Source organism: Athene cunicularia (genome assembly GCF_003259725.1).
Source record: "Athene cunicularia isolate RWA chromosome 4 unlocalized genomic scaffold, athCun1 chr4_part1, whole genome shotgun sequence".
Lineage (NCBI taxonomy): Eukaryota > Metazoa > Chordata > Aves > Strigiformes > Strigidae > Athene > Athene cunicularia.
Genome location: NW_020799098.1, coordinates 31,339,177 through 31,353,168, shown reverse-complemented (window position 1 = coordinate 31,353,168; position 13,992 = coordinate 31,339,177). Strand labels below are relative to the sequence as shown.

Genomic DNA, 13,992 nt, shown 5'->3' with positions numbered 1-13,992 from the left:
AAGGGAAAGATACTAGTAAATGTATGTATAACAATTTTTAATTATGGTGTTATTGTTAAGATTTTTTGCCCTTGTAATAGAAAGAAAATGAAAATATTGAAAAAAAATTCATGTCCTGTTTTATAATAATTCTTTGTTGTCATGTTACAATTTCAATCACACTAAGAACAGATTTGGCTTTAAATCTAAGGTGTCTTTCATTTTGCCCTTAACAGGATTTGGAATGTAACAGTACAGTATAATATGGCATATGAAAGCATACTGGTAGCGATTATTAGCAAATGGGTCATGTTTTAATTAATAATATGCAAAGAAATGAAGAGAGTGTATGCTTCTATTACTGGAAAAGGGTAACACAGTTATTTCTATGCCTTGCAGATTGTTTTAGCAGAAAAAAATTATACTGCAATTTTGGTGATGAATCTCACAGATGACAGCTTATGTGAAAGTACAGAAACTAAAAATGTGGAAAACAAAAGTGAGGTGAAAGAGGTATTCTTAAAGGCCAAAAGTTAGCTGAAAAGTAAAACGTCAAAAGAGAACAGATGCATAGATACAAACTGTGGCTCTCTGAAAGGGAGTTTTCTATGAAAAGACATTTTACTCATTCTGAAATGACTGTAATTTACATTCTCTAGGGCCAAATATGCTTCCATATGGATAGATTAAAAAAACCCACCCCCATTTATATACAGTCATACTTTATAATGGATAAATCTCTCCAATTACTGAAGATCTTTAATGCTTGCCAATACAAATGCACTGTTTCACAACATGGTAACGTCTAACAAAAAAATATCTAGGAGATGCAATAGTGTGGAGAAACAAATTCCAGGTATTAATATTACTGAAAAGGAAACAGTTACAATATCATTGTCTATCCTGAAGGTATCTTTCATCCTCTTCCAGTTCAGACTGTTAGTGACCAAGAAAACTAATTTAGTAGATCTGCCACAATTTCCTTCCACCATGCAACTCTTTAGAGTGTATTTCAAAATTACTTTTCCAGAAACCAGAAAACATTTTCCAGCTTCTCCCTTGTCCTCTTCTACTCTTCATCTATTTTAAGTATCTGAAGAAGACATTTCCATCATATCCCTTAAGCAAGCATTTGGTGTGCTACAGATAGCACTTGATATTCAAGCTCATTTTGTTGTGTTTTATATTCTATTACAATCATACAGATTAAAAAAAAAAAAAAACACAAAACCAAAACAAAAAAACCCAAACAAACCAACCAAACATTGGAAACTGCAGACTTCTACTGTTTGTAAAATACACTTGAAATACACACCGTTACTTGTAGAACAGATGTATGCATCTATGATACCCGATATATCACACTGATACACAATGCTTACCATTCCAAACCCCATAGTTTCCAGAGGATCCCATGCTTTGGAATACAAAATTTCCAAAACACTTCATTCACTCACTATTACTGTGAGTTGGTGTTTCCCAGGATAAATCTTCGTCAAATTCATTCCTATGAATGAACGACTTGTAACATGAGATTAGTAACTTCATATTTAGCTTACGGGTTTATATTGTATTTATTTCAATGGAACAATTAATATGCAGAGAAGTGGCCCCTTTCTGCAGTTTTGTTGGAAATGTCAAAGTACAAAGGATGAAAACTGAGGAACAGGAGAAGAATCAGGCTGTGGCACTTTTCTCTGATTACTTAGAAAGATTTTCAACTCCACTTATCCAGAGTAGAGTCTGTTCTTCAGCAGTTTGACAGAGAAGAGTATCATGGACATCTCTTTCATCCACCTGGTCCCTTATTTCTCCTTGTCACACTTCAAGAATAACACTTTAACTGCTGCATGCCACCTGAGTTATCAGGGTAGTTCAAGGGTTAGCTATTTTAAGAGCTTCCAGATTTAGGTAGTTTATTCTGCATCCAAACGATTAAAGCAAACAGTAGATCTACATTACTGGCTGGTGCAGTGTAGAGAGTGAAGGAACAATGACTTGCTACAACACATTATGGTTCCAGGACCAAATGTCCACAGGATGTCTTTAGTGTCAATGAAATCCAACTCTATTACCTGTCTTAGACAAGTACTCTGTACATGTAGACAGGACCGCTCAAGGAGCCTGTTAACAAATTGGATGTGGTGTTTTCTTGATGGTTTCATAGTGCATGACTTCAGCCTTAGTTTCGCTAAGAGGGACACTGCTTTGAGCTCACCCGTGGTGCAGCTGTGTGTGTACCACAAGGCTTCTAAGAACAGACACAAGGTAAATAAGCACCAAGAGTCCCACCAAAACACTGAATTGCTAGCAACACATGACTTTACAGGTACACGGGCAGAATTTCTCAGCTGTTCTTGGTCTTGCAAACTTTGTCAAATGACTTGGGTTTAATACATCATTTTCGCAAAGGTGTAAGTTTTGTTTAACACTATCTGCCAGTTTATTAAACAAAATTATTAAAGACTTAAAAAGTCATTTGTGTGCACTTTGAAGTGAAGCTTCCTACTACAGACACTATACAAAGCAGATCACTAGATTTCTCTATGCAACTTTAGACTCCAGAACATGGCAAATACTTTGTAACATAAGAAAAACAATGAAATTCTAGCTTCATTGATGAATATACTTAAATTCATGCATGGTTTCAAAAAAAGGTGAGATATAGGCAGCCAGTTCTATACTTAATTTCTATACCATTCTGTATATGTTTTAGTCATTTCACAGTTATTGTTTTAAAGAAATGTAATCCTTTCTATCTAGTTTAACTTTATTTTTGTACTCAATGAAGGCTACAGAGCTGCAAGATCTGTACTCAATTTCTAAATAACAATCCATCACTTATAAGAATCTCCAATAAGAGCTATACAATTTAAGGACTGAGTACAACAGAAGCAAAGAGAAAGTGTTTCTGTATCTTGAAAAAGGTACTGTGCATCTCTAAAACCTCTAAGGGAAGAAAAAGAAATTAATAACCTGCATTTATTGCTGTTCTTTTGAGATGCCTATCTACTCACATAGAGGAGCCTGGCATTTTCTAGCTGTATCTTTGAATAGAATACACTACTTTGTTACCCTCATTCCCAGAAGGGGGTAAGAAGCCACTAGTAGCCATGATACCCTTCAAGCTCTTTTGGAGCAGTAACTGATGATGAATGTACTGTATGGTATAGGTACTGTGGAGTGTATCAGCACAGAACACATTTCTCATAACCATTAAGTGTTACAACAACAGTAAACACATGCTTTGTCTCCTCATTCAAGTGACTTGACATATTTTGCCCAATAGAGTCAACTCCTAAGCAGTTGCCTTCTAATTTGAGCACAGATTTTGCCTTCCCGGATTCCACAAGTATACAGGCAAATCTGAAATATTCACATAAAATAAAACTGAAAATTACATGCAGAAAACCAGTGGCAGCCTGGTAAAGAAAATACTTTAAAAAGCCCCTTAGCAGTCCACATTCTAGCCAACAAATAAACTCTCAGCATCAGTTCTGTTGTCTAAAATGTAGCAATACCTTATCTAAAATGTTAGAAATTTGTCCAGTTTATACCATCTGATGTTTTATTCTTCCTGCTTAAGAAATGAAGTGTATTGACAAGAATCTGAATGGCTGCTTCTTATCAGTATAAAAGGACAGGACTCTGCAAATATCTAAAGAATGAAGTCCTTCCTCATCTTTGTGTTAGCATGTCAGAGGGAAAAATATCCATAGATGAATAGTAGGATTTGAATTAAACTCAAAAATAATCTAGGGGATAAATTTTGGATGTGATCTCAAAAGACATCTTTTGGGATATTATGTACTGTGACTCAGTCATCCTGGTTTGCCATTCTTAAAGTCTTCTGGGTAATGTTGCAAATAAAAATGCCTAAGGCATACAAGATACTACCAGAGTATGAAGTGCTTCAATGAGGGGATGAAACTGCTAATAGCATTGCAGTTGAACAATCTAATGTTGAGGCACTGGAATCAATGTGTGAGATGAAAGCTTCTGAGTCTATCAAAACCATTAGATGGATCACTAAAAACTGCGTTCTTAAATATCCTCCTCAAACAGTGCTGGAAATATTACCTATGAGACAACTTTCTGCTATCAATGGAGATATATATATATAGATATAGATATATAGATATAGATATATATTTAAAAAAATAAAATTTTTAGGAACAGATCATTCAATTAGGCAGAAAGACACTGTCCATTTTTCATTTAAAGTATCCAACATTTGAGAGCATAAAAGCTCTTCAAAACAAAGAAGCTCTGAAAAACAAGAAAAAGAAAACAAGAAACTTTTTCAGTTTGCAATGATACAGTTTTCAGTTACTGAATTCCAGGATAACTATGAAACAGTTTCAGTTGAAACGAAATATGTTATTTTCCATATGGTTAATGAATTCTGGCTACCCAGCAGTACAACACTGCCTTAAAAACAATCAAAAAGCAAAACTACAGCTTTTAGAATAAAGCCCCTCTGCTTTCTCAGTTCTGCAATATCCATAAAAAGAACTGCCAATTAAGAACAAAATTGCCAATAGTTCTGTCAAAAACACGGGCTTCCTGTAGTTTTAATGCATCCTGCCAGGCTCTCACTGTTTAATTTGTTTTTAAAGTTCAAAAAGGAAAATATACTAATGAATAATATAATTCTTTAAAATTAAGTATTTATTATTTTTTATGCCATTCATAAAAGCTTTTTATTAGGCACGATTCTCTCCCCTTAACTAGATGCCATCTTCTCCATTCTCCCTTTTCAAGATCTTTCACAAATAAAAGCTCTAAGCTTTACTGGTAGAAAAAAGCCCCATGTAAGAGAATCATAACTACACAATACCTTAGAATGAATATATTAATGACTGTCTATTTTCTTCTATGGATCCTGACATATTCTAGTCTTTTTACAGAAATGAGGTCATCTGTGCAAAAGCCTGCAATCCGGACTCCCTGCCCATTCCACCAAAAAACTTACAACTTTAACTTGCATGTCCAAGTAGATCTGAGTTAAACCAAAAGAACTTCTGGTAACTGCATGATCTTTGCTATAACATCATTTTGCATTATGGGGCTTTGACAATATTATGAAGGCAAAAGAACAGTAATGACTGAAAAAGGGAAGCACTGGCTCAATACTATGATTAATGGATACATACGTTCAGATATAAGACCTTTTCCTGAAACATCCTCTAAGTGCTATTAATTTTTAAAGTAAACAGAATTTTACAGGAAATAGTATTAGCAAAAATGATAAATGGCATTAATGCCATTTTAATTAATTTTAAATTCTATTATTGCTTGTCAATACAATCAGCAGTATGACAATTATTGAATGGCATTAATACAGTTTCTTTAAATGTTTGATCACATTTGGACATCAACCCTGTCCACAGGGGTTCCTGTTGAATGTGATTATGTGTTTTCTACATTGCAATTTACAGTTATGTTCAGATCTAAAATATCCAGTTGCTTCTATGGAAAACAGCAAATATTTTAAGACAGAATTGATGTGGTAAATTAAGAAAATTAACTAGGAAGTTAATTATGTCTTCGACTATTTACTGAATGCAGATTGTAATGGAATGATTCTTGATTTGAAGAACTCATTTTTAACCTCTGCAAGACAAAAACCACAATTCCCCAAAACATTCAAACATCTGAAACCCTGAGGTATGACATTGGAATAAAATTGCTGTCTCTTGAGATTCAGTGCATGGTTAAACAAAGGAAATACCACTGATTACATATCAGTTTTACATACCTATTTTGGTATGCTAATTATTGTTTTATTCAGGTGATCTCTAAAGATTAGGAGTCAAAAAAAAAGTTAGACTGATACACATCAAATTTGAGCTTTTTGGTGATAGTGTATCTCATTGAAAAATATTGGTAATCTATAAAAATATATGTAACTAAATATCGCAGACTTACTTTGGAATAGAACTGTCAAAGCTCTGTGCTAGGGCTCAGCATACTCCAAATGACATCTTGGAACAAAGAAGACATTCTGCCCCTGGTCCTCTAAATCAAAAGGAGACATCATTCCACTTGAAATCTAGTCCTGTGGGTGGCTTATTTAAAATCTTGTTCTTTTTTCCTTCCTCAATGTACTGCTTAAATAATGTATGCCACATAGACTAGTAGGAAATGCTATGATAACACCATGAGAGAAAACAGCATTATCAGTAGCCATTATTCAAGAGTAATGCCAAACACTAAGGAACTCTGAACAAAGAGCTTGCATTAAGATATTGCTAATAATGTAGAAAGAAAAATTGAATTAGAGCCCAACAGGTAATAAGCATTTTCATCTTTGAACTGATGTAATATAGGTTGACAGTGGGCCCATCAGCTGAAAGTGTCTCAAAAGAAGGTATCTTCTCATATTATTGAATGAAAGCAGAACAGCAAACTTGAGATGGCTTTGAAAAGGCAGAAACAATTATAGGATATGTCAGTAACCTACTTCTAGCAGATCTAAAATACAGAGAATCACAGAATAGCACAGGTTGGAAGGGACCTCAAAAGACCATCTGGTCCAACCTTTTGTGGGAAAGGGAGCCTAGATGAGAAATAAAATATGAATACTGCTGCACAAGTAAACTCATATTCATCAACAATCCTAGCCATGTGCTTTCAAGAAAGGTTAATTCATACTGATGCAAGTCGAGAAAATCTTTAAATTGATGAAGTGAATGAATAACCATTTACATGAAATAAGAACAGTTTGCCTTATGTCATACAAAATACATGAACAAATTATTAAAAATTACTATTCTCAATTAATATATTGCTCATACAGAAGGAAGAAGCTCTATTAAGATCTCTCTGTAAAATGCTGGATTGGACTTGATAACCATAGACACTGGTCTACTGTTGATAACTCTGCTCTTGACTCTACGTCCCTGAAAACTAAGCCTTAGATGCTGCTCCCCAGATTTTTCCTCTTATGTCAGTCATAATGATGGCAGAGTAACAAGTATTTATTGCTACACCTTAACCATCATCTACCATCTTTGCATGCTATTTCCTATCTAAAACTGAGACAGCTGACTATGTCGCACAGGCCACATTTTTTATCAGTCTACTTAGTTACTTGAAAACTATGATATAAATAAATACTATGCAATACACTATTAAGCATGTTAAACCTTAATTCCTTATTTATGGCCTTGAGGGTTTAGTTGACTAATATTTCAAGTAGACTACTGGGTAGTTTCACAATTTCATCAGAGTTAACCCTGTAAGATCATCCTATTCTCATTTAGGTTTACAGTGGAACTTTGAGGTCAGTACTCCTGAAACTAATTTTGGAAAGAATTTCCACCATTTTCTTTGTTTCTTAATTCTTTTAGAATTTCCTTACAAATATATAAAAGCCTTGGTTACTTTTCTTAACCTTTCACTATTCTTAAGCAATACAGTCTGACATTAAAATCCACACTAAACCAAGTCACATTACAGCTTTTACAAAAAAGGTCACATTGAATGATAGCAGTGAACATTAGTTACACTTTTTATTAGAAATATATTCTTATTAAAGTTCAAACAAAAAACGGCAGGTAACTAACAGAGTATTTGCTAATTTTCATTGAATCACTCCTAGTAACTGATACTGTTTATGAGAATTAGCCCCAAAATCTAGATTATCTTTGTCTGATAGCACCATTCTGAACAACATATTAACACAATAATTTTTAGTTTACTGGGCAAATAATGAAGACACATATGCTAGGATAAGAAACTAATAAAAAGCATATTAGTAAGGGAAATCCGCATACCAGAGCTGCCATGGCCCAGCCAGTTTTGTTGTAAATAAACTCCAAGTTATTTCTTCGCAGATATAACAAGCCACCAACAAGAGATACCAGAAGAGCCAGTGCAATTGTACCAGAATAGTTAGGAGGCCTGAACACTCTAATCTGGAAAAGATAAATGCAAATACAGATCACAAATAAATGCATACAAACAGATTATATTTCATACAAACAAACAGGGAGCATCTGAAATCTGGTTTCAGAGTCAGAAATACTAATCCCTAAAGCTATACTTAAGACAAAATAGTACTTCCCTTATATAAGCACACCATATGAAAAAAGTTTTAAGCATCATTTTGAACTGTTCAACACATTATTTCTCTAACAGATTTCAGGTTGTGTCTGAATTAGGAGCGGCTACATTTGGATCTGTTTTATATATAGCTTTGCAAATCACGTTTTACTTATTCACAACTAATTATCACAATACTATTGTTTGTTTTCCATACAGAATAAGACTATGTAAAATTTAACAAAGCGAGTGGAATATAACTTGCAAACTTCAGAAGTTACCACAAGTATGATGACTGTTTGTTTTTTTTTGTTTTTTTTAATGTGTTCTAGAATCTACATTTGAGGAAAAAACCTATAAAGGAGAGATGGAATTTGTCATCAGCCTGTCTCAGACTACAAAGATATATTTGGCTTCAACTTTTAAAACTGTCAAATAACTTACATGAACATCTGTTCTGTCAGCTATCCATTTAGCTAGCTGCTCAGCTGCAAATCCGATTCTCTGCAGGTCAAATGTGTCAGCTCTCTTGGGTTTACCTTTTGGAGGAAAATGCATGAAAGTCGGAGCAGAATTCATATTCAGCTATAAAACCAAGAAAAATAGCAGAAAAAAAATTAGTAACTCTATCCTCAAAAATGTTTACCTTTAATGTATTGGACAACACACCTAATTAGCATGAAAAATATTATTTGCCTCCATAAATTACTCTTCTTTAGATATCTTCATGTATAGTCCTGCAAAAAGAGTGCTCAGAATATTATTTCCAGAAGATTCTTTGGGATGTTTAATTATTTCACCTACAAGCTTTTCTGAGTAACAATATCTTGTGCTTTAAAGTTTTCACACACTGTAAGAACTTTACTGTAATTAGTAAAAGAGATGTCCCACACCCATCCAAACTATTATTAGGTTGTAATTCTAGGGGAGGAAAAAAGTGTTCAAGTGTATAGGAGAATATAAATTCCTCCATATTCAGTCCATCTAAGAAACAGTGCAATAAAAACTCTTCAAAAAAGTGAAAACATAAACAAAATCAGGGGAAATACTTAAAGATGAAGCAATATGGAGATCTTGAAATTAAATAACAAAGGCAGAGTAAACTTGTTTGCTTCATTCCTACAAAATGAGTTTTATTACATTACCAAAACATATTTAATCAAGTATAGAACTGAATTATCAACAGAAATTACCAGTTATTAAAATATTTTCCATCTAAGCAAAAAATAGACCTCTTCTTTAGTGAACTGATTCGGAAATAAAAAATATTCTGAGAAAGGCTAAGACAAATATTGAGAAATAGTTGTATAAAATATTTTGTAAGGTACAGAAACATTCTGAGATACAGACACCTTCTGATGTATAGAGTTTCGATGCAGTTGGTCTGCAACTGCTTTTTCATTTCTCTTTAAACAGAGTAAAAGCTGAAAAATCAAATTCACATTACTTTTTTTTTTTTTTTTTTTTTTTTTTTTTTCAGTATTACGTGACTTTTTAGCACATATAAACATACGGTCAGAACTAGATTTCCCTCAAATCCACATCAGAATAGTCATTAGTATCACTTATTCTTAACACTAGTTTTCAAAGACAGTCAAAAATACATATTTTATGCAGTGTTGTCTAAATTTTACATTACTTCAAATACATACCACCTGAAATAAGCTGAATGTGTGTGACCTTTTACACAAGGAGTAAATTGGATTGGACTATTCTAATACGTATTGATTGGCCTAAGACAAAAGCAAACAATGTATTTTGCATTATTATAACTATGTAGGATAACGTAAGGTGATTTTAAAGCTTATTGAACTAAAACTTTTAAGGCAAAATTTTAAGCCATTAATAACCATTCTTCACACAATATATTTATTTTAAGATGTCAATTGGAAGCAAAAATATATATGAAGCACAGTAAATAAACTTTTAAAATTAAGAACTTCAAAAATAAATATTAAACTTTTCCCCTGAAAATTTTAAATCCCCTGAATATTTTAAACATACTTCACCATAAGGTGGTTAAAAATACAGTGAACTTCAAAACGTGTCGCTCCTCTTTTGTAGATTTTAAAATCTACATTTTTAGCTTCGATAAGCTGATAAATATCAGAGAAAAACATCAATATTTAGTATTCATTTTCAAGGAATGTGTTTTGCCTTGACTACTTAAGAGGGGGCCTTAAACTGTTTTCCAACAATTGATTTTTCACTCTTCATAGCCAATATTTAAAATGTAAACTTGTCTCTTCTGTTCTCCCTGAAGAACTTCCAGAAAAACACAAATATTAATGGAGTTGAAGAATCCTGTATTACATAAAAGCAATTAAAAGGCTCTTTTAGTTAAAAGCTTTTTTCCCCTAAAGGAAATCTTTAAAGAGAAACATTAGTTGCATTGTGCTTAATTCAAAAAATGACATTAACACAGGTTGAAAAAAAATTGCGCACATATATGTAATCTATAAACCAATATTATAAACTACACTTGGAAAACACTAGAAGTGGCTACTGGTAAAAATCTGTCTTCACTAACGTCACAGAAACTGCAGTGTCTCGTGTTTTATTCAGGAAGAATTTGCACATAAAACAGAGGTACACAGCTACACACAGAAAATAATTTGCCTTGTATCATTTGTTTAATCAACACATAGTTCTAAAAATTAAGAATATTTTATAGTATCCAACATTTACCTGTTGAAAAACATCTGCCCCTTCATCATAATCCACTATTGTGAAAAACAGTTTGTTCGAAAAAGCAGAGGAATAGCGCCATGAATTAGCCAGCACTTGATATTCTTCATTAGCTTGCCTGTTAAGGAAAAGAAACAATCATACAACCATGTGGCATTTGCTGGCAAAAAATATTCTATAACCAGCCACAGAGCTTAGATGAATTGCACTTGCCGTGCCATTCTCAACATCCATAATATCAATTAAAAAAAGTTTCAGCTACGTATGCAGCTTTTGCTTCAAACTGCCTTCTCCAAAATCAGAAATGTGTTAAGTCAAATAATACCATACCAGAGACATCCCAAGATTATGTTTACAAGAACTAATGTTTTCTGTATTTAAGAGTCTCAGAAAACAGGAGTGGCCTGAGTGGCAAGCGTCACGCAAATCTGCTAACAGATCCGTGCAAGGAGATGCTTACATGGCCCTTGAGCAGGATATCAGGATTTACTTGCTGAAGACAGCTGCACATAAAGGAATTCTGAAACTAGTGGAAAAATAACACAGAGATGTGACAGGAGTAATCTTCCTAAACAGGCAGAGCCATATAAAGAGCCACAGAAGCTGCTAAGCACTGCTAACTAAATGAACAGTACTCTTGTAAGTAGCATAATACACTCAAGATATAAAACTTGTTTTAGATGTGATAATTTTTCACAACATACAGGGTTAAATTATCTCTGCTATCATCACTGGAAATTCATATTGCTACTACTCAAATTTGACAGAAAGCTTCCTCTTGGCTTTACTCATGGCTCTATATTCAGGTGATTTTTTTCATTGTTTGGTTGGGTTTTGTTTGTTCCTTCATTCATTTTGAAAGAAGAAAACCAGCCAAACTGAAACAAACAACTTTGCCCTGACTGCACTGAGAAGAAAGGAAAAAATTAATTCCAGGAGAATTCTGGGATCTTTACCAGCAGAGATATTCTCTAAACACACAATAACAAAACAATAAAACCACAGGTTCTTCCACAGGACAAATCCATATCAATGAATAGTTCAGGGAGAAGAAGAAAAAAAAAAAAAAAAGGGAAAAAAAAAAAAAAAGCAACAGGATCCTTGCAGCACTTTTGGATTTACACAGGCTCATTTGCTAATTATTGCCATATTACTAATTAATCGTATCTGCTGTCAAGTCTAAGTCAAGGTTCTACCACTTGGCAACTTTTCTTTGCATGTGATAAGATGTAGAACTAGTATAAATAAACATGTTCTGCAGCTTTTCTCAAAAAGCAGTTCCATGTATTTGATGGTGCAGAATGCTGTTTATTTAAAAGCTGTAGATGCAAAAATCGGTTTATTGCAAGAGAAAGTCTGCACTAAACAAACACAATAAATTATGTATTTTGAGAGAGCAAAGAGAGGAAGATGATGACAGGACCACAGATGTCATAAGACCCTCCCCATTTCCTCATAACTGAAATAAGCCTTAGGCATGAAATATATTACATACAACTCCAGCAGAATTGTTGTATCAAGGAATATATTGTACACAAAAAAAATCTATCATAAAAACCTCAGAAGTTAAAATGAAATTTTATGATCTCTTACACACCCCAAGGAATAAATCTTATTAAGCACAAAAACCCCTCAACCTTCACCCTTACTACCTGATTGAGTAAAATTTGCTACTTAACACATTTACACAAAGTTTGCAATTATAATATAAAACTAGTGAATTAGGCATTAATTAGATTGGTTATTTCTAGAAACAGATACTAACATTAAGCAGACTAACACAGTCACTGTCATCCTGAAGAGGGCAGTCAGACAACATCAAAGAATCAAAAAAATCTTAAGTAATATCTGTAGGGCACTGTTGTGTTAAAACTACTATATTAAAGATGGACCATTTTTATTATAAAAACAAGATAAAAATCACTTCATCTTGATGCCATCATTCTTCTTAGTCTACCTTTCACTTGTGATGAAACAATATTTCTGGGCAATTCAGATACTCCATTTATGCCCCCCACTGTTTGAGAGAATACACTTGCTCCCATTGATCTCCATGTATTTTGCATCTTTGAATTATTTTGAATATAATAGGTAGAAAGTATACTTCAGGAAATACAATTTTGCAAAAGGTTGTCTTACATTTTCTGTAACAGATTCAGAGCACAATTTCATCTTCACACTGAAGACAGAAAAGTATTCTGTCATACATTCTCATAGCAGCTCTTCAGGAGTGTAGAGAAGCAAGAGTGAAACACAGAGGGGCAGGAGTACAAGGTTACAGGATTCCCACATACAGAAATGAAGAACATCCTACAGTCCACTCTATAATCTCTAACTGATACATTGCTGACACAGTCATATTAATAATTTTTGTAGCATTGGTTACTCCTTTTCAGATACAGTAATAGTAAAATCCATAAGCACTTGGCTGAAAATTTCAGTCTCCAGTTCATATCAAGCAATATCAGCTCTGTCACTTCTTGTCTACTTATCTCTATCATTCATTAATATCAATTCTATCCGATTGTTTCTATGAAGTAATGTTAATTATATGAAATTCTAAAAACTACATGAAAAACTATAAAGGGAAGAAGTACACTTGGTATGAACTCATCAGAACAATAACATGTTAGCACTGCTCTTGCTAGTTTGACAGAATTTTCTGATAGATGGAGAAGATTTAAATGCTTTTGCTGCTAGTCACCTCTTCAGGATTTCATCGTAACAGCAACACAGGAACCAGCAACAGTAATATTAACCAACTAATAGCAAATAGTGGCCAGAACAAAAGGGAATGCTACTATTAGATTTACCTAGAGAATTCAACACAGTGAAAATTAAGCAGCGAAGCAAATGCTCTACAAAAATGTCTTCCATTAAGCAAGAGGTTCTCATGAAATATTAAAAGTTTTATTTAATAAGATTAATTATTTGGGTGTCTATGGCAGATAATAAGATTTACATAGCTCGAGCTATATTAAATTAGATTAATTTTATTCTATTAGTCCAACATTATAGTAAGGAAAACACAAATGGAATATTAGGAAAAGAATAAAAGAGACTGTGGATTTATTTGCCAAAGAAGGCAGTAAAGCATTCTTTTTTGGCACCTATGGACTGTACAAAACACTTACAAATGTACAATTGTCAAAGACAAAGACTACGAGGTCACCTATGTTTAAATTAAACTGTGATCAATGCTGCAATTTACCTCCAACAACTTCTTGGGTTTTATTTGGAATGACTTTCCCAAAATGAAGAGAAGGGGATAAGTGC

At 33.5% G+C, this 13,992-nt stretch overlaps 1 protein-coding gene across 1 annotated transcript in view; it reads right to left on the bottom strand.

Moving 5' to 3' along the window:
- Nucleotides 1-13,992, bottom strand: part of TUSC3 (tumor suppressor candidate 3) — an 89,835-nt gene that overhangs the window by 66,572 nt on the left and 9,271 nt on the right. The window contains exons 3-5 of the mRNA XM_026846984.1: nucleotides 10,717-10,834; nucleotides 8,473-8,613; nucleotides 7,761-7,901 (exon numbers count right to left, since the gene is read on the bottom strand). Of these exons, the coding sequence (XP_026702785.1) occupies nucleotides 7,761-7,901; nucleotides 8,473-8,613; nucleotides 10,717-10,834 (400 nt within the window). The remainder of the gene's footprint in view (nucleotides 1-7,760; nucleotides 7,902-8,472; nucleotides 8,614-10,716; nucleotides 10,835-13,992) is intronic.